The sequence below is a fragment of the Epinephelus fuscoguttatus genome, linkage group LG22, assembly GCF_011397635.1.
Source record: "Epinephelus fuscoguttatus linkage group LG22, E.fuscoguttatus.final_Chr_v1".
Classification (NCBI taxonomy): Eukaryota; Metazoa; Chordata; class Actinopteri; order Perciformes; family Serranidae; genus Epinephelus; species Epinephelus fuscoguttatus.
Window position 1 is genome coordinate 15,205,080 of NC_064773.1, and position 27,870 is coordinate 15,232,949.

General features: G+C 40.4%; 1 protein-coding gene across 1 annotated transcript; it reads right to left on the reverse strand.

Moving 5' to 3' along the window:
- Window positions 1-1,149: 1,149 nt before the first annotated feature.
- LOC125882512 (collagen alpha-1(VII) chain-like) lies at window positions 1,150-27,836 on the reverse strand. The gene is made up of 28 exons (XM_049566240.1): window positions 27,751-27,836; window positions 27,596-27,631; window positions 25,764-25,790; window positions 25,589-25,648; window positions 25,098-25,223; window positions 24,853-24,924; window positions 24,062-24,097; window positions 23,838-23,897; window positions 23,560-23,604; window positions 23,411-23,446; window positions 21,287-21,322; window positions 21,037-21,093; window positions 20,696-20,767; window positions 20,428-20,499; window positions 20,294-20,329; window positions 20,099-20,179; window positions 19,957-20,010; window positions 19,803-19,856; window positions 18,362-18,424; window positions 18,221-18,283; window positions 17,910-18,026; window positions 13,411-13,488; window positions 12,711-12,764; window positions 12,072-12,120; window positions 7,989-8,198; window positions 3,797-3,868; window positions 1,363-1,591; window positions 1,150-1,269 (listed from the first exon to the last, which is right to left on the reverse strand). Exons 1-27 carry the CDS (start codon window positions 27,829-27,831, stop codon window positions 1,386-1,388), a joined length of 1,953 nt encoding a protein of 650 aa, XP_049422197.1. The 5' UTR covers window positions 27,832-27,836; the 3' UTR covers window positions 1,150-1,269; window positions 1,363-1,385.
- Between the last annotated feature and the right edge of the window lie 34 nt (window positions 27,837-27,870).

Here is a 27,870-nt window from a genome sequence, read left to right on the forward strand (position 1 = left end):
AGAGAGCAGCTGTAAAGTTCTGTGGATTATCTTGAGTTACCAGGTCATGATATCTGGAAAGACACAAATGTATTTTATGGAGCTTTGAGCACCACAAGCCGAGCGCCATCTAGTTCCATTATGTTGGAGAGAAGGCAGACATCTCTACAGACGATATCTCCAACACTTGATGACTCACACCAAAACAATCTATACTGATGAACAGCACTACAGTGAAGAGAAAACATATGTACTTTTGATTGTGGCATGAACTGTACCTTTAAATTGCTTTTTCCGCAGTGTGGCATCTGTCTTAGGTCTTGACTAGTTGTGGTTGGCAGGGGGTGTGGTTCAGCGAGAACAGCCTGTCACTGTGGACTGCGTTAACTACGTCTTGCAGCTCTATGAAGCATCTTCACATGTGGGAGTATGTTACAGAGCAGAATCGTGACTAATGTAGAGAAAGTCTCTGAAGCCTCGTTGGTGAGAGACTCATCCGTCACTTTGAGGTGAATGAATTTTCTGCTTTAAATATTGTCAGACTATTTTCAGTGAGCAACCTTTAGTTTAAGAAACCTGGTGGTGGAGCTGGTGCAGCACGTTGCACTGACGACAAACATCCTGTTAAAAAACATTATCCACAGACACACTGAGAATCAAAGTTGTGTCGTGCATTTTCACGCATCACACTGCCAGAAAAAAACCCTGAATGCGTGCTAACCCCCACATCAACACCCACGCAGGAATCCCCTGCTACCACTGTGTGGGTCTGATGGAGAGTCCTCTGAAACAGTCTCTGCCTGATCTCCCCTGTTGGCCCTCATCTGGCTCCCAGCCTGACCCATAACACCCCCTGCCAAAGGAACATATGTAGCAGCGGAGGTGGCAGCAGGCAATCAGCTACCGGCGTCTTATTTTTCTCACCGCACAGGATGCAGTGCGATTGACAAAACATATGAGAGGTGACTGAGCGTTACGCAAAGAGACTGTGGAGATGGAGAGAGAAGAGATGAGCACGACAAAGACATAACAGAAAAGACAGATTTAATTTTCAGTAGTGTGAATACTGATCACTTTTGACATTTAAAATCTCTTTGACATTTAAAATCTCTAAAAACTATAAAAATTACAAAACATTTTTAACATTCACATTCTGATTTTCAACATTTTGTCCATAAAACAAATTAAGAAACAGCTGCTAAAATATATAAATAAATCCATTTTACAAAGTTATTTACAGAAATTATTTTCTCGTTTGTGGTTGCTAGTTTCTTCTCCAGGATGAGGCACCTGTGGGAGTGTAAATACATTTTTATTAGTATGATAGATAGAGGATCTTCCAATTCATACTCTACAACCATTTCCAAAAGATGAATTTCTTACTTATCTGATTTGCTGTTACAGTTTCATCTATGATCTAGGTGCCTCCCCCTACCACTCCTCTCCATCCCACACCAGCTCTGGCACTCCTGTCTCGAGGAGAACCGGTTTCTGTTGCCACCACAGCCGCTGTACACAAACGGCCTGCACTCCCCAGAGTGAGGGTGGAAGTACCAGAGCAGGACATATTCTGAGCAGACCCCTTCTGACATCGGCTCCAGGCAGCGGCCTGCTGTGACATGAGAAATAAAAAGGGTTACAACCTACAAATGGACATGCTGTAGAGTCACTGTTAGATGCGCAGCAACAATAAGGGGAATGTTTCAGCATGTTTGAGGAGTGGGACTTCAACCTGCATTATTCCTGCATGATGAAGTCTTTCACACTCTGGAAATTAAATAAGCAGAGACCACTTGGGGCCACTAGTGTGCAAAATGCCTTTTGCAGCTACAGTATGAGTAAGAGGGAGGATATTGGCTGACAAGATTTTACTAATTACTACATAAAAACCTGCAGTACCATTGAGACAAGTGTTTGTGTGAAAGGGATTTCTGATTTCTTTTGGATGTACTGATTTTAGTAAAATTTCGCAAAATGTATCCAAGTTTTTAGTTAAAGGTACACTATTCAAGATTTTTAGTCTAAAATAATGTTTCGAGGCCCCCTGCCTGCTTTTTTTTTTCTTGGGCACAGTGTGTGGGTGAGGTCCTCACATCCCTTGCGCACAAGACTAGCGAAAGCAAGTGAACACACATGAAGGCAGTGCCCATGTCTCACGGTCTCGCACAAGTGCACACACGTGACCGCGGTGTACAGAGAGTAGGGCTGTCAACGAATATTCTAAATTCGAATTTAAATTCGAATTTGAAAAAAAAGAACCTTTGAATGTGAAAATTGATATTCGATTGTGGAGGGAAAAAAACCCCACCACCACAGCTGTCCTCTTTGCGAGTAGGAGGTGGGAGCGGCCATGGAGCTGCGTGGCGCGGCGCAACCGGTGTGGATGACACAATTGCTTAACATGGGGTTTTCAAAGACGTTTATGTTGAAATAAAAATACCTACAAGTAGTTATGTTTCCTTGTATTAATACATATAGAAATATGTTTCCTTGTATTAGTTTGCCCTCTTGTGGACATAATGCGAAAAAAAAATTCGAATGCTTCGAACCTATGAGTTATTTTTAGAAGGAATATTCGAACGTCATTTTTGAGCAATTTTGACAGCCCTAACAGAGAGGCAGTTAGAGCTACAGGCTACAATGAGGCTAAAAACAGAGTTCAAATGATGTTTTTCCAAACAACTTTTTATGTCGGGGCTTCAGGACACTTGGATCACTACGGACGAGCAGTATGGAGATATTTTGTAGTTTCAATTACGTGTTTTGGACGTTTGAATCTGGGGCGCCGTAAGCCTCCATTAGGTGGAGTTGTGCTGCTACCCCCTCTCCCCAGGAATGGAATATACTGTATAGTATGTTTTCATTCATTTCTAATCACCTGAAAATCAGAATTGTTGGGTTTTCGTTACCTTAGAATGAGCCGTTTATATCTACACAGGGAGTGGGTCCTCTACCATGGAGTTCACCATGCTGTTTCTACAATAGCCCAGAACGGACAAACCAAACACTGGCTCTAGATAGGGCCATTTGCATTTTTTGTGAGGGCCAACGTAGTTCCCCCACGCACTTGGTACAAGGGAGAAGTTTCAGTTGGCTACAATCTGCAACCTCACAGCTGTGGTCGTCTTGTGTGACTCTCAAGGGGATAGCAAACAAGTGAACTTGCAAAAATGTCAATGTATTGACTCATACAGAAGTAATCCCTCTCATCATCTATGACCTTTAGAAGTTCGTGACAGTATATTTTTCTGCAGAGGCTCCCCCCCTACCTATATTTTCTCCTTATTTTGTGTGTTTGAGACATTTTATGGGCGTGTACCCCCACAGCGGGGGCTTTATAAAAAGGTAGTGAGACCATAAGCAGCACTGGTTAAAGACACAGCACCATAAAAATGCAAATAAAGCGAGGGGGAATGACAAATGAGGGAATTTGGGATTGGCTTTTACTTTCACTTTTGCTGGCCAGCATGTAACTAACAATCCTGCACAGTATACCTTTAATATGAGTGAGTAACCATTAACTGATGCTATCATATTACTGACAGAACCATGTTCTTCATTACATTTCAGATATTCTCTCTCCTATTTTTACTCATGAAGTGCGTCATTAAATCTAGCACAGGCTGTCAAACAGTCATGGATTAAGTTTTGCTCTTATCATTTTCTCCCACCTAACAATTCCAAGCAACTCATTACTCATAGATTATGAAAATGTGAAGGGAAACAGACAGAAAAACGACAGTGACACACAGAGCAAGTAAACAAGATGAAGAAGAGGGGGAAGATAAGACGAAAATCAGTTGTCTTGGCGACTCACCAGCAGTGTTTGTTCCAAATACCCTTCTTTTCTTCCTCCGTCCCCACTCCGCTGTTCCTCCCTCCGCAGAATCTGAAGGCCCAAAACAACATCAATGACATGTTTTACAAGTTGGTGGACTCCATCATCAAGAGGGAACCACTTTGACTGAACCAACATTGAATGAATGCTAGTTGCCACTCATCTTAAATCCAACTGAGAGTAATCAGCATTTCTCTCAAGTAGATGGAGTGTTCATTGTTAGTCTGTTTCATCTCTTTGTGCAAACTTTCTGTTTGCTGCAACCCCACAAACATAGTTAAAAGAAATTACAGCTCACACGTCGCATCCTGCTAACGTTAAAATCAGGGATAAGATAGGAAACCAAAAAACAAAACACAATAAAGACACTGAAAGAGCTGGATAAAACAAATGATCAGATAGCTGCAGGCACAGTTTCTACTTCTTTGTTTTACAGTGTTTACTGCATTAATCTCTTCTCATCTGATCTGATCCAACAACATCACTAATATTCACAAAATGAGCAACACTCAGTTTAGTCAGAGACACTTGCGTCAAGCAATTGACCATTCATAGCAAATAAAGAGAGCTGAAATAACGAAGCTGCGGCAGCAAATGGCAATGACGTGAGAGTATCAGCTGACGGTCGGCCACACAGCTGGAAAATGAGCCAGTGATTGTGAAGCGTAGATGAAGCAGCTGATAACAATCAATGACCTTGGAGAGAGGCCTGAACTAATGCCTGATGAGTTTGATAACTATGTATTATGTGTGTAACTCACACTTTACTGATGAAATCTGGCACTTGGGCAGTGACTTGTGGCATCAGACACTGACAAAAAAGCTGTCCTTTAACGCTGGCATAGTTTAATGCAGTGGCGATTGCTTTGAGACAATAAGGGAGGCTGAACTTCCCCTAAAATTTCATAGAAGAAATGGTCAAATATGCATGATTGAATTTACATTAAAATAACAATTTACACTGCATTACGCACATCATGACTATGATGTTCAAACATCAGCTGTTTATAACCAGTTTTCAAACGCGACCTCCCTGTCATACATTCTCGTGTCAGCACGGTGGACGCGGAGCCTCCAGGCATTCCTATGAGACAGCGCTGAGCAGGTTTTTTTCATGCAGCAAAGCGAGACGGTCATTGGATAAATGCGACAACATCATCATTTCCACGGAGGCTCAGCTTCCCTGGGCCTAATGGAGCGGTAGGCGGGAGAGGATGCTCAGTGAATGTGTGATGATTGGAGGAATTGTCTAAAAGGCTGAACCCCTTTGTGATTGACAGCGCTTTAGAAATACACACCGGCATCATCGCATTTCAAGCTCAGTCCTATGCGGATATTTGTGAGTGGAGTCTTCTGACAGAGTGCCATCCGGAGTTCCTTATTTCCATAAGCGATAGAGTTTATGGAAATGGAGAAATGGCTTATGGAGATGGACTTTGTCACAAAATTGAAAACAGATATTTTTCTCCTACAAGAAACCCACTTACTAAAGTCAGAAGAACAATCTCTTAAAGATCCAAATTTTAATCAAATTTTTTCATCCTGCTGTAACAGCAGACAAAGAGGTGTCTCTATCATGGTCCACAAGAGACTACCATTTATTTTAAACAGCACGGTAACACACCCAGAAGGCCACTACATCATTATTCAGGCAACAATCTTTAACAAATTATGTACATCGTTAATCTGTATGCCCCTAATAATGATGATCCAGCCTTCTTTCACACAGTCTTCTCTCTACTATCTAACCTATCAGACAGCTCGACAACTATAATTGGAGGAGACTTTAACACAGTCCTAAATTCATCATTAGACCGATCTGGTAGCTCAGTATACACAAAGCAATCACAATTGGCCAAGGTAATACAGGAATATATGGATGATTTTGGGCTTGCCAATGGCTGGAGACTCAAATACCCATCGAAGAGGGAATATACTTTCTTCTCTCCGGTGCTTCGCTCATTTTCAAGAATTTACTTTTTTTTCTTAAATAACTCCATCTCACAAAAAATTACCACAGAAATAGACCCAATCATTATCAGTGACCATGCACCAATATCACTCAATCTGCAAATAGAAACCATCCATAAACGGTCCCCAACATGGCGCTTTAATATCTCATTACTTAAAGACCCAGACTTTGACAAAATGGTGACACGGGAGTGGGCAAACTTTCTTGAAGATAATGGATCTCCAAATTTATCTCCATCTTTAAAATGGGAAGCTGGGAAGGCAGTAATCAGAGGAAAAATTATATCATACTCTTCCTACAAGAAGAAACAGGAATTGCAAGCAGAAAAAAACATTGAGGAAAAAATTAAACAACTAACACAGGAATATGCAAACAATCCAAGTGATAGAGCTCATTTTCAAACCCATCTGAAAATCTTTGAGGTGTGTTTTGCTGTGGTTCATGTTCCTTTTATAAGTTACTGCCTCGCTACAATATGACAAATTTTATGATGTAAACTTCCCCTGTTTGAAAGACCAGCAGCCGCCACTGGTTTAATGGCACTAAGGGGTGTCAGGGGGACATGCAGCCGGGACAAGAACGAAAGTTAAGGCAGCAAAAGTCCAAGTAGGGTGGGTGGGAGAGTTGGCAAACGGGTCCAACAAACACCCAGGAGAGCTGTGTTCGCACCCCGTAAGATTCTAAAGCCAAACCCTGTTCTTTTTTCCGAAACCTAACCATGTGCGTTTGTTGTTGGAGGTAAAAAAAAAATGTCAGTTTGCGGTGTAGTACTAATGTAGTGCTTTTATTTTGAAAGAGACTGTATGTAAACGGAAATTTCGTGTGAAAACGGAAGTATATCCTGAAAGAAGACAATGCATGTAACAGGCAGTAATTGACATGGTGTCCCAGAATGTCATCAACCAATGCACCCACAGTACCTTACACGTTGTATCTGGACATGGAAAGTCCATGACCAAACGCTGATACGTGACGAGGTCGGAGTGAGAGTGAATTGCGCCAAACTGTGTGTAGCCATCAAACCAGGTATTTCAACCCAAAACATGATCTTTTCTGAACCATAACTGAGTGTTTTTGTGCTGATACCTAATCACAGACTCACCACAGCGTTTTCACATCATAAAATTGAAAACTGAAACATCAAGATACATAACATTTCAACATATCTAACCTTTCTGCTACAACTGAATGCCAAAATTTATTCTGGGATGAAAGATACCACTCGAAAATGTTCAAGTTGGGGGGGTTGGAGTTGAAAATGTGTCTGTCTCCACTTTAATACGACAGAGCTCTTGTAACAACAGGTGGCTAGATGCAATACAGAGGCTGGTGCATGAGGCAATTTTATTTAATACCTTTATAGTGAATATGTGGCCCGCTGTGCTTAATATGCACACCCATTATTTTGAACACATGATGAGCTAAATGCCACTGTTTTACATCCTCTGATTGTAATTTATGAATAAACATGCTGACTTTGACAATGGGCAATGACAAGCTCAGTCTTTGATTAGTTTTATGGTTATGTTTACCTGCAGCAAGAATTAAAACAAATTGGGTCGCAGAGAGCTTCTCTTGCCTCGGGGCATGTGCTAATGAGCTTCATGAAATATTGTGATTACTTGGTTCATGTTGACCCTGTGTTTAACTTTCTGCTTGTTTTTTTCGTATTCGTTGATGGCTTTGGTTACAGCAGCACTGTGGGAGCTGAGTGCTTTTATGTTGCATCATTTTTTCCTTCTTTTGATAGTTGACAGTGTAGAAACTGAATCCAACCTCAACAAGAGTCAAACTAACTACAAAGAGACCTTTAAAGACGGTGACAAATACAACTTGTTCTTTCATTTGGAAGCATGATAACACACTCTAATGTGTAGATGAGATGTAATTGAATACATCTGTGACAACAGTATCCCATATTTTCCTCCTTCAAACACCTCAGAGCACATTATTCCTGTTACAAAGTCCCCACATTCTCCATTCACACACTAGAAGAACTGCCCACATCACAGCTGTTACGCATAAGTATGGCATATTTAACCATTTAGCTTTGACACACACTCGGTCACACTCTATAAATCTGTTGCGGGGACACTGAGCACTTTCTAAAATGATGACATCTGTGTGCTTGGCCGATGGGCTTGGACCCTGCAAACTGTTACTTGTGTAAATGTGTTATGTTGAAATAATTGTTATTACCAGTGCGGTTTGGTAGGATCACAGGACTAGTCGTTTCTCCCAGTTTGTCTCCATAGTCTTCCACTTCTTCACCTTCTTCCTCCATCCTTTCTTTATGGAGGTCACGGTTCAAGGATATCTCTACATCGCCTGCCTTATTTTTATATTTCTCAGTCACTGCGGTCGTTCCATCTGGATCCACAGACTTTACGATGAACTTGTATTCCAAACCTGTAATGATACAAACATGATACACATTCATTCATCTTCATTCATCTTCTAACCGCTTCATCCTCTTGAGGGTCGCGGGGGGGCTGGAGCCTATCCCAGCTACATCGGGCGAGAGGCAGGGTACACCCTGGACAGGTCGCCAGACTATCGCAGGGCTGACACATAGAGACAAACAACCATTCACACTAATGCTAACCACCACACTGCATGTCTTTGGACTGTGGGAGGAAGCCGCCCATGATACACACATCACTTAAAAATAAAAATAAAAATTTATGCCACTCAGACCACTGATATTTTATTTTTTACTTCTCTGTAACCAGTGGTGGAATGTTACTAAGTACATTTACTCAAGTACTGTACTTGAGTATGATTTTAAAGTACTTCTATTCCAATTTTGGAGGCAATATTGTACTTTTTACTTCACTGCATTTAGCTGACAACATTAGTCACTAGTTACTTTGTAGATTTATTGATACAAAATATAATCAAAAACATAATTACAATGTATTATTGTATATTAAGGTTCCCTAGCAGTATAAAATGTACTTTTACCAGCTGCAACATTTCAGTGATGTACATAGTAATGTATAAAAATGTATAATCTCATAATGATGGATGCACTGAATTTGAAATTCTGGGCCGATACCAATGTTTTTATATTGTTCTTTATTTTGCTTATATTGTTGTATATTCCCCCCTTTGTGCCAGAGAAAAAAAGAAATCTGCACAATAAAACAACTGGACCTGCATCAAACTACCATTTAATGAGCACAAATTTAATCAAACAATTTCATGAAACAAACTCTAATACAACCTTTCACATGAAAAACATCCCTTTTTCTTTAAATAGTTACTTCAAAACTTTTTTATTATATATATATCTATTTCATATTGCTGTGAAAATGTCAACAAATTTCTCCATGAAACAACTTTTTGTTCAAATTTCTCGCCAAAAACTACATCTTACAAGAATACATTGAACACATCATGAGAACGTCCTAATTTATTCGCCCAATAGTCATTTTTAATGAATAGAGCTTGAACGCATCATAATGCAACTCAATGCAACCTCCATGAGAATTTAGTTGCGGTTGACAGCTGTTTGGAGCAACGTTAACTAGCTCTCCCTCTGGTGATTTTAACATGGACTGTCAATAATGTGGCATTACTGGGGAAACAACAGTGTGCATCCTCTGCAGTGACAACAGTGAGTTTAGGTTGTCCTTTCAACCCAAAGGCATCCTGAGGGAGATCTCTTTTGTCCCAACACATTTTCTGTTCTCCCCGTGACAAAGAGACGAAGGGCTGCTACCAAACATTAGGGGAGGGTGAAAAAATTAATACAGCATAGTATCACAATATACTTGTGTGGCAATATCGTATCACCATACAGTGCAAACTATCAATTTATTTATTATATAAATTATTAATATGACAAACACAAATCAGCTTTTGATTTTTTCAGTCCACTAGATACATTTTGCAGCAACAAAAATGGCTAAAGTGAGATGAACAGAATGAAAACTTTACTAAATAAAGATTAATAATAAAAATCTATAAAACAGATGTCGACAAAGTTTTTCTTTGGGGACATAATTTCCAGTTGAAAAAAGGTAATATATCCCAATATATTTTATCGCAATTAGGTATTGTGATAATATCATATCGTGGATCCTCTGGTGATTCCCAACCCCACAAGCCATCTTGTCACAACAATAAGATCATAGAGCTCATCTGCCAAACAGTCATTGTGTTCTTCTTGTATGTGCTCATTACTTTAAGTTTGCAGCTGATAGTCTCGAGCCCTGCTTTGAAGCATGTGTAAAATTGACATGACACAACAGAAAAACATCGGCCACTGCCATTGATGAATCTTATTTGCCAATAGGCCGATGGCAGTCAACCACAAGAAGATCGGCTGTTGCTGATGTTGAGCCGATAAATCAGTGCATTCCTATTAGTACTATGATTCTGAAATGGGTGATTCTGCACAATGAGTACTTTTACTTTTTGTACTTTAACTATATTTTGATGCAAATACTTTCATACCTTTACTTAAGTCAAGTTGTGAATGCATTACTCCTTCTTCTAACAGAGTATTTTTGCTATTTTTACTTAAATAAAAGATCTGAGTACTTCTTCCGCTACTGACTGTGACTTGTAGTTTGCTGGACGCTCCAGGGCTTAATGAACAAAAACAGCAGTGAAGCCCAAAAAGTGATTAAAACACACACTTTCACCAAATATATTTTGGCATTAGACATCTGGTTTTAATAACTAACACTAAGTAGCCATTCATACTCTGATATTTTGGGCTGTAATGTCAAAATGTCTTCAGCAGAAAGGTTGTCAATACGCTGAACAGCCCTTTAACTGTGTTGTAAGTGTGTAGCAGATTCTTAGCGAGGTGTCCCACTTAAAGGGAAATTTTGGTTTATTTCAACCTGTCTCCTATCGTCCTAAATTTGTTTCAAGTGACTAGTGACATAAAAATAATAGTTAGCATGTTAGCCGTTAGCCTAGATACAGCCGGGGCGCATAGTAGCGTCAGACCTGTTAAAACGTAAGGGAACGGACAACCTTCGAGTGCAAAGTTAGTGCACTAAACAAGCTTTTTTTTCCATAGACCGCCTCATATCATTAGGATAAATGTCAGAGAACATATAGAAAACGACATGTAAACGTGTTGTCTTATCTTACCGGTGTGGTGCCATGTTTGTTTACCATTTAGCTCCGCTTTCCAAAGCGCGGCCAAAATATCGCGAGAACAAGCAGTGATCTCATACCGTGCCTGAAAGCTCTAGATAAAGCCCAGCTGGATACTACTCCAGGTGGAGGTGTCTCGTCCTCGGTCACATCCAGACCTTGAAAATAAGGCTGCAACCGGTCCCATTCCTTGCAACAGAGGCATTCCTCTTCTGTGGGCATTGGGGCACAGCATTCACAGGTACACCACCAATCTCCAGAGCTACGCAGCCTTGCAGCAGCCATTCCTCCTCTCTCGTCCTCTACCTATTGTGCCTCTCTCTCTCTCTCTCTCTCTCTCTCTCTCTCCTCCTCCGTTCTTCAATTTCACGAAGCTCTTCGTCAGTGTATTCTGGCTCAAATAAACAAAGGCAGCCATCAAACTCTGCAAAATCAAATTCCTCCTCCACAAAGTCGAAGTCTGGCAAAAAGTCAGCCATTATTCTATAAATCTTTCATAAAATAAATTAATGAACTTTTCAGGTTACTGTCCGGTTCTGCCTTCCAGCTGTTGCTGCTTGTTTTCACGAGATTTTGGCTGCGCTTTGGAAAGCAGGGCAAAATAGTAAACAAACATGGCACCGGACCGGTCAGGTAAGACAACACGTTTACATGTTGTTTTCTATATGTTCTCTGACATTTATCCTGATGATATGAGGCGGTCTTTGTGGAGAAAAAGCTTGTTTAGTGGACTAACTTTGCACTTGAAGGTTGTCCGTTCACTTATGTTTTAACAGGTCTGACGCTACTATGCGCCCCGGCTGTATCTAGGCTAACAGCTAACATGCTAACTATTATTTTTATGTCACTAGTCACTTGAAACAAATATAGGACGATAGACAGGTTGAAATAAACCGAAATTTCCCTTTAATGGCGGTCTCGTGTTTGTGAATGGTCTCTACTGTTGCTGGCACCATGGTGTGTGTTCCTCTAAGAGAACATAACAGATGGCAAAACACACACGGGTGCCATGCTGATGCCACAGGAGCTCTACAACAAACAACCACACGACACACACACACACACACACACACACACACACACACACACACACAATATGTAGGCCTATCTAGAGACACAAGTGAATTGCATGACACCCATGCACACACACGCACACACACTTACCACACTTTTCTACCACCTCCTGGGTGACCAGCTCCTTCACTTCTTCAGCCTTGACACAGAGAGGGACCAGATTCAGAGTAAGTCCATTCAGTTTAGTAGCTGTTATGTACACACAGTACACATTTAAAGTATATATTTTAAGGTTCATTGCAGGAGTTAGGGGGATATACTGGCAGAAGTGGAATAAGTATGTTTTTTTCAGTGGATAATCACCTGAAATTTATAATCAATGTGTTTTCGTAACCTTAGAATGAGATGTTTATATCTACATAGGGAGCAGGTCCTTGTCTATGGAGTCCGCCATGTTGCTCTGCCATGTTTCTACAGTAGCCCAGAACAGACAAACCAAAAACTGCCTTGACATAGGCCCATAGGTCAATTTTCCAATGACCAGAGCATCAGAAAAACATGAACGTGAAACTGCTTTATTCAGTGTTTTTACTGGTTTAAATCACCTGGTTTGATTGTTTCGAAGAAGAAGAGACCTCTGCGGATAATTCAGCTCTGAATTAACACTGAAGGAATCCTAACCAGCTGGTTGCAATCTGCACACCTTACCGCTAGATGCCATTGAATCTCCCTAATTCATACTCACATTAAATGTGTGTTTGTGTGTGTGTGATTGTGATAAACACGTACCGAGAGTCCAGGCTCCCCCTTCTCCCCTTTTCCTCCTTCAAAACCCAGTGTACCCTACAGGAAAAATACATTTGCAAATACAGGAGATTAATTTCATTGTATGAAGCTATAAGTATTTTTAATTTGAAGGAAACTGTAATGAAGAGTTAAAGTCTCACTCCCTTCCCTAGCCAGCCATCAGACCTACACGAAAGATTAATACCACATTCATGTCATATTGTAGCAATGATACAAAGAGCTAAATTAGGAAACATTTTCACCAGAGTTCTAGTTTTATTAAAAGTTAAAAAACAGTATTTAAAGGGAATTTCTGATGCCTACAACATTTCCCACTCAGCGAGTGTCAACAAAGTGTCAACAAGTGCAAAAACACTTTTTTAAATGGTTTATATCTGGTCTAACATGTCATTGAACACACTAAACAATAAATATATTGTAGCAAAAATAAAGGACAATAATGGTATCCTACGAGTCTCACCAACTGGCATGCTTTTAAAGCCTCATGGGAGCTCATTGTTGTTTTATCTTCATCATTGTTTCACCTTTGTTAAAATGATAAGGCGCTCAAATTTTACTATCTAGTGCAATAAAAAAAAAGAAGAAAAACCACTAAGCTACAGAAGCTAGCTAGAAGAGGGTCATGGCTTGTCTCTCTCCACTGTAAGTTAATTTAAAGTGTTTGTGTTCATGTATGACTCACACTCTCTCCTCTAAGTCCTGGAGTCCCGGGTTCTCCCTTCTGACATGGCTTTGATCTGCCCCGTCTGCCCCTGCCCCCCTGTTTGACAAAAACCAAAGTGCACACAGAGAATTATCAAAATTAAAGCTGTTATTTTGAGATCAGATGAATCATTTCATTTTCTCGTAAAAGCGGGTTAATTTAAGTCGATTCTCATGAACACAAAAGGCCAATTTCTCAAGATAATTTATCACGAGAAAACAACTTTTGTTTTCCTAAGATCACAGGATAGTTATGGAAAACTTGAAAAAGAGCATTTGGTTCATTTGATCACACCTGATTTCAGCCTTTAAGACCACTGTCATGACTGGAAGGATTCATAATGAATAGCTGTCAAGGCATACATCAGTAGTTTGCTGCAGTTACATAATTGGAACAGACAAGTTTCTTTTATGGTAGCCAGAGATGTACAATTAAACAACTCCCATCTCTCTAAACATTTTAAGTAATAAACGGTAACAGCTTTTTGCTCTCGTGACAACAGGCTGATTATTACATTATATCTCAAGATATCAAAGCTCGTCTTTTCGAGATACAAAAATAAAGCTTGACAAACAGAAACATGGTGACACCAGATGCGCTTAGCTGTGTGCCACAGTGTTTATTAGATAGTAGGGCTGGGCAATATGAAGATATTACACTGTTATCGAGATTGATTGATTGACTTTATTTATTTAAGTGTCGTGCACCAAGTGGTGCCAAGCATTTTCTATAAATCTTGCCAAGGCAAAGGTCTCCTCACCAAAATGCCAACGCAACATCTCACCTTCGCGAGACAAAAGGCTATATGTCATCATAGATTTTGGATATTTTCAACAGACATGCAGCACATATCGTTGGATATCGTGATACAGTATAAATGGTGTTTTTTCCCTCGTTTTCAAGGTAGCATTACAGTAAGGTGATGTAAATTTACCAAATTACCAAACTGTTTATTTGTTCTAACGCTTTCCTCAAGCCACTTAGTCATAATTGTGTTAATATTTTCTGGAAATAACAAAAACAAAACAATAGTCATCCCACAACTTTTTTCGCATCACAGATGGTTTTTGGTCAGAAATATTGTTATGTTTGATTTTGTCTACCAGTCCTAGCATTAATGAAGTGCTTTTGAAGAGATTTAAAATATCGACATATATATTGTGTATCAAAATTTAGCCTAACAATATTGTGATATAATTTTTAGGACATATCACCCAGCCCTATGAGATTATAAGATCCCTATAAGAAGATAAGTTTCTGGGAGTCAGGCAATAAAGATTTAAGAAACACACAGCATGACATTGAGGGATATATATTAACCATGATGACTGTCATGAACAAGGCAAGATGACACAAACTGAGGCTTCTAGTCTCAGAAAATGAGAGAAGTAGAGACAGAGGTGAGAAACCTATCTGACAACATTGCTCTAGCACTGCTGGCTATGTGTCTCATTTTCCCCTGCAGGAGACCTGTAAAGAATTCTATGCATTTATTACTGATTACAGACCATGGTGCTGACCTAGCATTAGTCTCTCTTTACTGTAGAAAGGTATGCTAGTTACTTTGGGGGCAGCATGGTAGCTGTGATCTTTTCTGGCAAACGATAATTTATGTCATCTTAGAAATATGTCATCAACCAACCTATGTGTCCTTATTAACATCTTTGACGTTATCACAAAAATAAGGAGGAAGCAAACCTCGCTGAAGCTGTTGATTTGACATCTGGCTAACTCCTCTTGTGGCATTAACTAGCTAGTTAGCTTGGGATTTTTTAACAGTAGCTTACACAAGATGTGTCTATATATGTATCCTTAAAAATTATGAAAGTCTCCCAGCCACATCTTTTAACCATCTTGGAAATTTGATTTTCTTTTCAACAGACAAGCGCAGCACATAGCATATCAAAGAACAACAGGAAAGGGGAAAGCTGACCGAGGTTGTAGCATGTTGCATGGAGCACAAAACGAAAAGGGGCGTGACTTAGGAAGGGCTAATTAATTCATGATCTCGAGATAACAACATTAAAAAAGTTACTGCAAGCACGGCCCTTTCTGTAAAGAAAACACATTGTGAGTTTTCAACTTCTTTCAAACAAAACCTCTGAGCTAACAAGAAAAAAAACAGGGCAGCACACTCACTTCTGAGCAGTATGAAAGACAGGTCAATTAGGTACATCCTTGGAATATCCTCATTAGAGGTTTCCAGCCTTTCTCTGTCAACACTGTAAGTCTGGTAATTGTAGCTGAAAGGAGCTAATTGAGTAAGATATTACTTGAAAGCTGCAGACAGAAATAGACATTTGTGTGTGTGTGTGTGTGTGTGTGTGTGTGTGTGTGTGTGTGTGTGTGTGTGTGTGTGTGTGTGTGTTAATTACGGACATGTCTGCTGCAGTACACAGAACGCATGCTGCCAGTCTCTCTGAACAGGACGCAGACATGGTGATGACTGTAATCAAGCTCAGCTCATCCTCCTGTTCATTGTGTTCTGTCACATTCTTCGTCTTCTCTTGTAACTTTTTACATAATGTGTTTTTTTTAAAGACCGACAGATGTGTGCATGTGTACAAGTGCCTGCTCTGCCTCACAGAAGGAGTAATTATTAAACAGCCTTTACTCTTGTGGGCACTACAGTACTGTAATAGATTTGTTCTCACAGATATGAACAGGAAGTTAATATGAGGGCACTGAACTGGCATCCAACCAGATTTAGTGCATCCTGAAAGCAGACTCTGATACTTCATATAATTTATTGATACACTATCATAACCTCTGGAGAAATAATTTACCGTACATACATGTTTGTAGTAGCTTCTGATAGAACTATTCAGTTTACAGCACTAATAATCAGACGTGTTTTTGAATGGAAATACTTCATTATGGTAGTGATTCATACCTTTAACTACACCTCTAGTGTGCACCAGCCGGTGAAAAATGGTTGCTAATTATTTTTCCGAGTGTACTATTGTGTAGCAGCACCTCACTGTTCTTGTTAAATTATTGTATTATTATCTCATGAAAACTAATTATGAAGTAATCATGTGTATTTATCTCTTAACCCAACCTGTAAGATCCCAAGAAATAATTATGCTACTTTTTTGTCATATTAAACATTGTTTTCATAAATTAAATCAAGACTTAAAAGGCCAGTGTGTGTATGATTTAGGAGGATATATTGGCAGAAATGGAATTTAATACTTATAACTATGTTTATATTTGTGTATAATCACCATAGACTGACATAGAAAGATTAAATAATGCACGTAGCTACTGCAACGTCACCTAGTGGTTTGAACACTCCTGTTTGAAAGCCCAAGAGTTTGGTATTTTGGCCGTCACCATCTTGGTTGTTAAAGCCAGAAGTGACCATATTTGTATGAGAGGGACGGATCTGACTCATTGACTGTGGTGACGCCCTGCACACAACCTGTCACTCAAAGCAGCCACACTTGTAAATATGCATATCAGGTAAGTTAAATAAAAATGTACCTCCTGTACAGTTGTCATGAAGGGTAAAAATAGCCATACAGACCAAAACTACTTTTTGTATCAGGCTGTAAACATGTTATTTCTTTAAGTCAGGCATTTTCAGCCCCTGAGGTTGCTGCTTGATGATCTGAAACTAAGAATCGCTGTGTTTTTGTTACCTGAGAATGAGCCGCTTAGATCTCCAAAGAGGGTGCTTTTCCAGGGGTGCGTTATAATGGATCCCACTGCTTTTCTTGGCAAGTCCCACCCTACTGTGCTGTGATTGGCTAGTACTTGCCCTGACCATGACCTCTTTCCCTTACCCTCATCATCTCAAGCCTTGACACGTTGATGTGATGAATACTTGCCTAACAAAACTCAGTAGGGCAGGACTTGCAAAGAAAAGCAGTGGGATCCATGACAGCGCTTCCATGGAGTCCGCCATGTTTTTTCCGCAAGAGCCCAGAACTGTACAACCAAACACTGACTCTAGACAGAGCTGTGTCGCTGTATTGGCCACTGTAGTTCTGCTACACACTAGAGTCATTGGAGGCGTTTCAGGTGGTTGTGATTTGCAACCTCACCACTAGATGCCACTAAATCCTACACACTAGGCCTTTAAGTATGCCATTATAAAATGTGACTGATGTTGCTATCTATGTCAGCTTGGCCTGGCAGATTTGAAGAATATCAGCAGATCAACAGTTTTAGTGTTATGAAGATCTGACAAGCAGAGATGACCTGCTCATTAGAGAGATAACATTCAAGTAAGCCCTTGTTAAAGGAGAACAGCTGAATTATTATTCGTGTGTTATCGTGAGAAAATGACGTAGTGAACTTAAGATCAAGAGAACAGCTTGATGTCTTCATATAGCGAGATAATTAATCTGTAATGTTAACAGATTTTTCTTTCAATTTTCTTTCAATTTAATAGCACAATAAAGAACTATCAGTGCATGGTAAAATGTATTAGTCAGTATCATATTTCTCAAACACACTAAGGAATACTGTACCTTGGGCCCTGTGTCCCCTCGCGGTCCTGGAGGTCCTGGTAGTCCCTCATCTCCATCCCTTCCTGGATTCCCTGCTGACCCCTTGAAACCTGGGAAACCTGAGAAACCTGCTGCACCCTGCATTGAACAAGAATAACCAGAGGAAGTAAATTCACACACCAACACATCTTTTGTGTGCAGGGGAAGATACAAAGATAATATGCTGATATTTTTTCCTGTTTATTAAACAACTATACAACAGTGATGAGCACATAAATCAGTTGTTAAACTGGCTGGATAATGACCAGTGATACTGATGCAAATATACCAACCTTGTCTCCTTTTGCTCCTGGATAACCATCAGCACCATTGATGCCTCCTTGTCCCTTTTCACCCTGAAGTGATATCATGTGATGGGAAGAATTTGTATATGTTTGGGGTAGAGAATAATATTTGCACATTTGAATGTTTACCTTGCGCCCTGTGAGTCCATTCAGACCAGGTATGCCAGGTGTACCATGTAACCCCGTATCTCCCTGTTTTGAGAAGACACCACAGTTATCTTGATTACTGAAAGGGTTTCTTCAAATACATGTAAGAGATTATACTCAACACAGTGTCCCTTATCAGGACTTACAGTGATGAACAGAGTGGCCATTCATTCCTGACTATGGACACCTCAAAGGGCCTTACCTCGCTTATACCATGGTCACTTGCCAAAGAAAAAAATCATCTGTTTTTCAATCAAAATTTTTTCACAAGCCATAACTCAGTTTCCCTGGTAACAGTTTGACTACTTGGAAAAATCATTACCATCCCATGAAGTTCTTATGTGATGGAAACACTGTTCACGACTCCAATAAAAAGGACAAACCTTACGACTTGGAAATGGGATGTAAGCAAGATTCTGAGTCAATCTGAAAAGTGAACTAAGTGGAGTGCAGATCTCCAATCTCTGCCAGGTGGCCCGACACCCTAACAGTCAAGATGGCAGTGAAGATACTGGGGATTTATTCGTCTTGTAGCGTACCTGACTTTTGTGGATTATAACATATCAGGTATGGAATCTACAGATGCTGCGATTAAAAATGAGACCAAACTTTTCAATGGATACCAGTTTATGAGGCAAAAAAAAATGTGGCCTGCGACAGACGTTAAGGTTTGTTGTTTTCAGCTGAACTGAGGAAACCAGCAGCTACAACTGTCTGGTTTGGAGGAGTGAGATGTCAGCAGTCACTGGTGGTATAAAACAGCCAATAAAACAGATACAGTCATACATGTGCACACAAAACATGAGGCTGATTGGTCCAGTAGTTTGCCAGATTAGCTGCGGAACAATCAGATATACACATACTCACACATGCACACAGTCACACGATCGAATGCATGATCATGACATTGTGTATGGTTGACAAACAGTAAATATTATTATAACAGTATGTTTAACAAGATTATCACGAACAAACAAAACACCATGTGTAACATAATGTTACTGTCGACCGCAGCCTGAAGTTGTGGGTTGAATAGCGATGTGCTGTGAGATGATTGCTCATGCGATACAAAGTTTAAGTAAGTTCAGAGGGCCAGTGTCTGTGGTGTTCAGAGGATGAGGCACTGCAGTGTTGTGTTCAGATGTTAGCCTGTTCATGTGTTGCAATAATTGTAAACGGAGGCCTTGACTGCATCCTTGTTGCTATGGTTGCTCATTTAAGATACTAGCTGATAATAGACAGTGTATTAATTTAGAGCAGTGAACAGACAGTTTCACCGGAACTACTTAGTGTATTTCTATTATCACAAATTAATGGACGCCCTGCAGCTACTCAGAATCGAATATTCACCTAGACACCCATATATAATGTTAGATAACATATAACTGGTTTTGGTGTAATCAGATGCTACTTCCGGCCTAACCTTTTCTCCATCCAGGCCTGGACTCCCAGTGCGACCAGGCAGACCTCTGAATCCCTGCAGGTAAGAGAGATGACAATATAACAATGAAGCTGAAACTAAACAGAGAACAATAAGGGGCTAAGATAGGGAATAGATAAATAGTAACAGCCTCCACCTTCTCTCCCTTCTCCCCTTTGTCTCCTGGTAGGCCTGGTTCTCCTGGATCACCCTGTGAAAAATGAAATAAATAAAAAAAGGAACTATGTTGAGTGATTAAAAAATAAAAATCATGATTGTTTGTATGAATTTCAATGTACCTTATCGCCCTTCTGTCCCTGCAGTCCCATGTCTCCTTTGTCCCCTTTGGCCCCATCGACTCCATGATCCCCATTGCGACCCTTAAATAACATCATGGTCATTACTGTGTGTGATTCCCTGAAGTTAAAACTAAATTTTGACTCCTTTTACAATTACAGAATGTTTGTTTGCGTATATTTGTATTGTAGCTCTACCATGACTCCATTGAGTCCTGGCTCTCCTGAATCTCCCTGTAAGGAAAGAAGAAACAATTTCACACACAGTTATAACACAAAAGTGTTGAATGGTTATTACAGTGCCGAAATATTAACAATGAACCTTTAATTACCTTCTGCCCTCCTGGTCCTCGTGCTCCAAAACGCCCCAGCGCCCCTTTAGTGCCTGCATCACCCTTTAGGCCCTTTCAAACACAATTTAAACACTTTCCATTGTTGCAGTCCCATTTATTCCAAATCAAAGTATGAAGCAAACTGATAATCGTCTATCAGAGACTTAATCGTAACAGGTATAATATCACTGTTGTGAATCACATTTCAATGCTCTGATAGTATTCCTCCTTGTTGCATATTTCAAAATCTGACACCAGGATTTATTACCTTCACTCCAGGAGGGCCGTCCTCGCCCTTTTCTCCTTTATCGCCATCAAAACCCGGGGGGCCTCGCTCACCCTGAAACCAAACATCTGCTCAGTTCTTCATAGGTCTTTTTATGTGTTTACTTTATCTGTGTTTTTCAATGTGTTTGGATATTTGTAGAACTTATTAAAGCATTTTGTAGCCTTTGATTGTTTTAGCTGTGTCGTTATTTTCGCTCTCTGTGTGTACTGGTCAACCTGAGTGGCGACTGGCTGAATGGAACTGCCCTCCTAAGAACAAATAACCTTGTATTGAATTGTGTTGAATTTAAACCATGTGGCAAATGTAATAAAGCATCTCACCGCCTCTCCTTTGGAACCCTTAAATCCTCGGGGTCCTTGGATTTGAAGCACGCTCCCCTGTCGGTAAGGATTAAATTGTGAATACAAGCTGCAAATAAATGTAATTTGTAACAATGAATTAATAAACAAAATGAATTTCCACGGCAACACTGTCTGAAGCTGAATCAAGGAGACTTCTTGTTTAATATCCTGCATGATACACAATGTGTACTGTCAGCTGCCCTGCAAAGAAACATGAAAATCATCATACCCTCTCTCCTCTGACGCCAGGCAACCCTCGGTCACCCTGCAATAAAAAAAAGCTTTTTGAAAACGGCTTTTCAAACATGATTATTTCGATTCTTGGTGTCAACAAAAGTACACATATAACTTCAAATCTCTTCCTGCTTTGCTGTAGTGACAGAAAAATTGCTGAGCCCTCACAACATTTTATTAAATCCCTTCACAGTACAATAAAATCCAGTCCAGTGTAATCCACCTTTGATAAAATATCACAGCTGTTGTCCACAACATGACCAAGGTTTAGCGGGACCCTACAAAGATGAGTCACTCAGCTCTGAGACTTAAGTAGTGACAAATAGACAGACAAATATGAAGGCAGTCTACCTGAACACTGCAAACATTATACACTTCAAAATGAAATGGACGTTGCTATCTTCCAAATAAAAACAAGTCTGTACGAGCAGCTAGATCAGGGGTGTCAAACATACTGTATGACCCAGGGGCCAGCGCTAATTTTTTTTTCAAAGGGCTTGTTATTTATAGGTTATTATGCAATGGTTTTACTGGCCTGGCCCACTTGAGATCAAATTGGGCTGTATGTGGCCCATGAACTAAAATGAGTTTGACACCCCTGATCTAGAGTGTTCAAATATCAGTGTTGCCCTCTTTACTCAAACCTCACACCTCACTGCTGACGCAAACAACCAGTTATGTGTAAATAAATATTAAGTACAGGCAGGCAGCCAACGTCAAGGAGCACACTGATCATCCAGCATCTCTGAAATCGCAGCACCTTCATGTTTTTTGTGCACCACAGTGTATAGATTTTTACAGAAACTGCACTGAAAGTAGTAAACCATATCGAGCTATAAAATCCTTTGGGTGAACACTTTGGGGTTGAGAGAGTTCTGAAAATAGCACCAATGTTAAAAAGTATACTTCGTCTGCTCCATCATACTATGGTGGTGCACACTGGTGATGTTACAGTTAAGGATTCAAGTTTGGGTTGGTTGGTAGAGCGTCATGTAACAAAACACTGCTGATGACAACATGCATCCTTTAACAGCTAAAGTCTCGCCTTCCATATATGGAAATTTTATCAGGACAATATGGCAGAAACTTCATGTTACTTGAATGCCCTGTGGGGTGCTGATAAATAAATATACATCAAAATACGCTAAATATATATATAAAAACTAACTGGTCATCACCAAAATTTACATACATCAGTGCTGAATTCCAAAAGTCCTGGCACATGATCACAAACAGGTGTTAGGCAGTGTAAGGACATTTTCATGTTAGGTATGATTGATTGGCACTGTGCCTGAGCATGACTGTCCCAAATGCTCCTTTCTCGTGGGCCATGGAGCTCGCCGCCTCCCACTGGAGCTTTGACTGGGTGTGTTTGCAGCAGGCTGCACTGCCGTCTGATATAGAGGCATCAGTATTAAATTGAGACTGCTTCGTGACGAGTACACATGAACTGTGCCCATGACCACCTCAGGCACAGATCAATGTACCATGCCCAGGTACGGTACACAGTATTCACACTAGTCAAACAAACTGCAGTCAACTGTACTCGGGGACCTGGGTCCCTGATGTGAAACCACCTTTTACAGAGTGAGTCTGTTGACCCTTTGAGGGTGAACTGAGCCACGTTGAGTACAGAGGCAGAGTGGGAGATTTCATCATAAAAGTATTCTTACTCTTGCCAGGAGCAGGAGCAAGGCAATCATGTCGGACACAGGGTAGTGTGATCGTAGGCGCTGAAAATTGCTAGCAAAGGGCAACCGTCAATTTGAGCATTTAACCCTTCGGAAAATGGTTCTGAAAATAGCTGACTAAAACCTTCTGAGCTTTGTGTAAGACAAGATCATATGTAAAAGGGTTGTGGGGCCTGTGGAGCACATTTTGATTTCAATGTGACGTTTGGATGACATGCAACAGGTGGTCTGCCTGAACTGGGAGTTTTAATAACTTAAAGCCTCGTTTGCTGAAATTGGAGACTCTCGCCTGGTATTAAACATCACAGCATGTCAGTATTAGTATGATTGATGAAGTTGGTGAATTAAGTGGAAGACTCATAAGAAAAAGTGAATTTTTAAAGCGCGTCAGATACAATTGTGGCAAATAATGTCAAATAACAGCTCACCTTTTCCCCTTTGCTGCCACGAAGACCTTTTGGACCCTTAAAAAAAAGATCAAATAAAAGGATTTTGTTTTTAAGTGCACATACATAAAATTGCAATAGTCTTAAATAGAATTTTATACTCAGTTGTATGGTTTTGAAAAGTTACTCACAAAATGCCCAAGGGCTCCTTTCACACCTATGGGACCTTTTTCACCCTGAAAAGAAAGAAAGTTAACATTAACATTACAGGAATGTGCTAAATACTGTATGTCAAAAACCTTAATGGGCAGACCGGGTAAGATTAGATGCCCCACAGACTGGTGAACACAGTTACATTACTTCAAGTGAGATCATTGTTCCCTCTAACCTAAATATAGACTGACCCTGTCCAAATTGTTGCACCATCACAGTGGCACAGTCTGTGATGTACGAGCTCAACTCAACTCACCCGTCTGCCTGGGAAGCCAGCCAACCCCCTGGCACCAGGCTCTCCAGGAATACTGTCACCCTGATGAGGAGAAGATAAAGCAATGATCTTTTTTTTTTACACTGCATAGATCAAAATGAAAATAACAGGATGCTGCTAATACAAACATTAAACTTTTAGTTCTTATACTATTATGTTTGAATCGTGGGCCAGTCAAAATATTAGCACTCAAATATTATTTGTACCTTTTCTCCTTTTACTCCAGGCAGACCAGGAGGACCCTTTATTAGAGAGATGCAGTGGAAGCAAAAGAAGGTATCAGTAAACATCGCTTCCAGCTGGCAATTACAAAACTTTCACGAATGTCAATTAATGATAGTGATTGTAATGAAGGAAAATCTACTATACATGATGCAGACAGCCCCATGAAAAACCATTAAAATCATGAAGAGATATAGAGCCCCTAAAGCCCCAGTAAGTGACAGGTTTTTATGTTGTGCACACTGCTTGTTATCTAATATCACTTTATGGGACTTTGTGGGCTCTGAAAAAGATTATTTACAGCCCAGTTACCAGAAGAAAAAGGTTGGCTGTGTACGTTTCTGCAAACCACGAATATGTTACATTAACACGTTTCATACATATCATATCAAGGTCTCAAAAGTGGCGTTGTATATGAGCAGACTTTGTCATCAGGAGGTATATGAACCTGCCAGGCTGCAGACCACTGTTCAAGACCAACAAACAACAAAATCGTTTGTGATTTAGGGAGTTGTAACTGTTTTTCATCAGCTTTTTCTGCACCAAACATGGGCGTTTAGTCTAGTGACCTAACGGCAATTTCCCACTCAGGATAGTGCCATGAAAAGCATTTGTTTTTAGTGAGACATCGCCACGGTACCTGCCAGGATAGTGCTGCGAAAACTGACACAGCTGCATTTCGAGTAGTAAAAAGTATCTGTGGTTTGCAAAAACGTACAATGTCAACATTTGTTTGGCGACTGGATTATCATTTAGCTGCTTTGTATTTTCTTACATGAGGTCCAGGTGTTCCTCGAGGCCCAGGAGGTCCAGGCGATCCATTCTTTCCCCTTTTACCCCTATCACCCTGTGTCAACACACAAAACATCTCATGTCTCCTTTAAACCCAACAGCACAACCCTCTCTGTCCTGCATTAATTCAGAATTATAAAGCATCTATTCACATGCTTCCATTGTCTTTATTTTTACAGATAAAAGCGAGATAAATGGCAACTTGTGAGTTAATATATGATGATGTACCTCTCTGCCCGGGTCTCCTGGATCCCCCTGGGGACCTCTAAGGCCTGGAGAACCCTGCATGCCTGCGTTACCACTGATACCCTGGATGCCCTGAGCGCCTGGAGGCCCCGGCTCACCTGGCTCACCCTGAGGCAAAGGGAAAAAGATAGAGGAAATAGGGAGAGAAAGATAGAGACAAATGAAATGCTTGGGAGACAATCACACGGTTAAAGGTCACTTGTTTCATGTAATGTAATTTTTCAGCTCTTCTATCACTTTTGAATAATTGCTTTCAAATAAAGTCTCTCACTCCTTTATCACTTTATATGCTCAAACACAATTTCAAATGAGTGAGTGAGTCACTGAGCCAATTAAATTCACTAAATTAAAAGCCACGATGAGGAGCAGAGTCAATCAAAGAGAACTTGATGGAAAAGACTGTGGGGATTAATTGATTTAGAGTGGGTGTTATTAATAAAAGATTGCTTTTATTTTTTCGTTTGAAATATCACCTTCTGTCCCGGAGGACCAGCCTGCCCTTCTGGACCTCTGTGGCCGATGCCTGGCTCTCCCTTTAAGCGCAAAACAAATGTGTAAGTATGTTGCTTTAATTGCTTTAAATTCAAACTGCAACTCCCAAATTTCACTGTTACAAACTAAAATAACTAACAGCTTATGAATATTTACCTTTTGTCCCTTTTCTCCAATGTCCCCCTGACAAAAAGAGCACATATCAGTGAAAAAGTGCAGCTCAGCACATTGTTTTTCATGAGCCAGAATAAACCAACACAGAGGAATTTGAAATAGAAAAAAAAACAGAAAAGAATAAGCAGACTTGTCAGCATGTTTAACAGGGGGAATTATTAATGTCTGCTTTAATCTACTGTCTCCCAGTCAAACAGAAATAGAGCAGAGGGTGACATCAAAGGCCTGAACTCAACTGACAGGCGAGACGGGAGAGAAGTTCTCCCTCAGCTCTGATGTCACTCGCTGATGCAACGTGGGTAGGTGGGCAGAGCAGCCATGATATTTTTATGAACTGGTGGCACATTTTGTGTGGCAACTGTCATTCTTGCTCTGTGATCTCAGGATGATGATAATGATGCTTTATATCAGTGTAATCAGAGAGACGATATCAGCGACTCAATAAATCCTGGCAATGGAAGGATATGTTTCAGCTTAAAGGGTGAGTTCATCCAAATAACAGAACACATGATAGAGGTCTTCATGGGTCTACCCAGACCCTTGGACCCCAAACCCAACTCTGGAACCGTACTAGTTCAAGGCCAATATTTTATCACAGTCAGTCTGGTCAAAGTCAGGTCCCATTCTATTACGAAGACCTATGGTCAGCGATACAAACGCTTAAATGCTGTGTGTAACTTGCATGATGATTAGGCTGGCTTAGGGTCCGAATACTACTACTGAACATTAGCACCAGAGATTTGAAGGCAGTGCAAAGATGGATACCTTCTTCACTGAAGTGAAAAAGAAGCAAAAGGAAATTAATATAAAGAGGCCCAACATAGATTAATAAAAGTTTTGTTGTTGATGTAAAATGCATGGTTTTGTGTGTAGCTGGAAATCAGAGGATGATACGATAAACTCATGTACTTTATTGATCCCTGAAGCCTGAGCACATGCAATTTAGTGATATCCTCACAGTAGCGGTCTTGACAGGTCTTGAAATGAAATCCTAAGTCCTCTTTGTCTGAGATCAAGACAAGACTGAGCAAATACACAATTGAGCTTGAATACCACAAAACTGCTTGATTGTGCTACTTGTAGTTTCTTGTAATTTTAAACCAGCTGTGTGGCATCGCAGTGTGTGCAGATGAGCGGTTTTTGGCCTCGACCCTGTGCCGCTGTCAGCACCCGGCTCTCCACTGCTGGACAGGCAGGAATCTTCGGGGGAAGTCAAACAACATTCATCTGCGCACAATGTGATGACACAGAGCTGGTTGAATATCAGCAAAGGTTCCCTGCTTCCCTTCACTGGTTCCTGTACAGCAGGGTCGGTCTTTGTTTCACTGTTATGATCATTAAAAAGCAAAAGCAGCATGTGTATACATTCAGTAGGCTATATCTTCAGTAGCTAGCTAGCTAACCCTACACTTTTCAGGGTTTGATTTTGGTTTTGGAACAGGGAAGAAACGTATATCTTTTTCCAACCTCTCCAGGTAACGAGTATCATTAATGCACAATGTGCGCCAGATACGGCTGGCTGGGACGCTGGTCTAAGTTGGCCCGATGTTACGTTATTATTGGCAAGTCTGCATCTGCGGAGGTGGGACTTAGCAAAGGGTCAAGTGAAAAAAATTGTTGTTGCCATTAGTAACCTGGACACAAAAACGTGGGAAAACCGTAGTTTCCCTTTAAATCTTGTACTATTAGTGTAACTGAAATGAACACAGCATGTGTGTCTTCATAATCTCACATTTTTGACTGTGTCTTTGGCTTTACAAAAGTAACCATATTTAATAAAGTTTTATCTTAGTGTTTAAAACATCTATAGTCACCTTTTGTCCAGGCGTTCCATTCTCACCTGGATGTCCCTGTTGCATAAGAAATGCAGAGTACATTTAAAGCATCACATAATTAAAGTGACATTTATTCTGCCTACTTTTGAGTATGTCATAATGATGCGTGTGTTATGAACACTGTGTGCCCATACCTTGAGGTAGAAATACTCTGGAGGGTATGGGTATGGCTGTCCAGTTTCTTCATCATAACCCCCCTCTCTCCCTCTCTCCATCTCCAGCCTCCTCCTCTCCCACTCCTCCCTCTCCCTCTC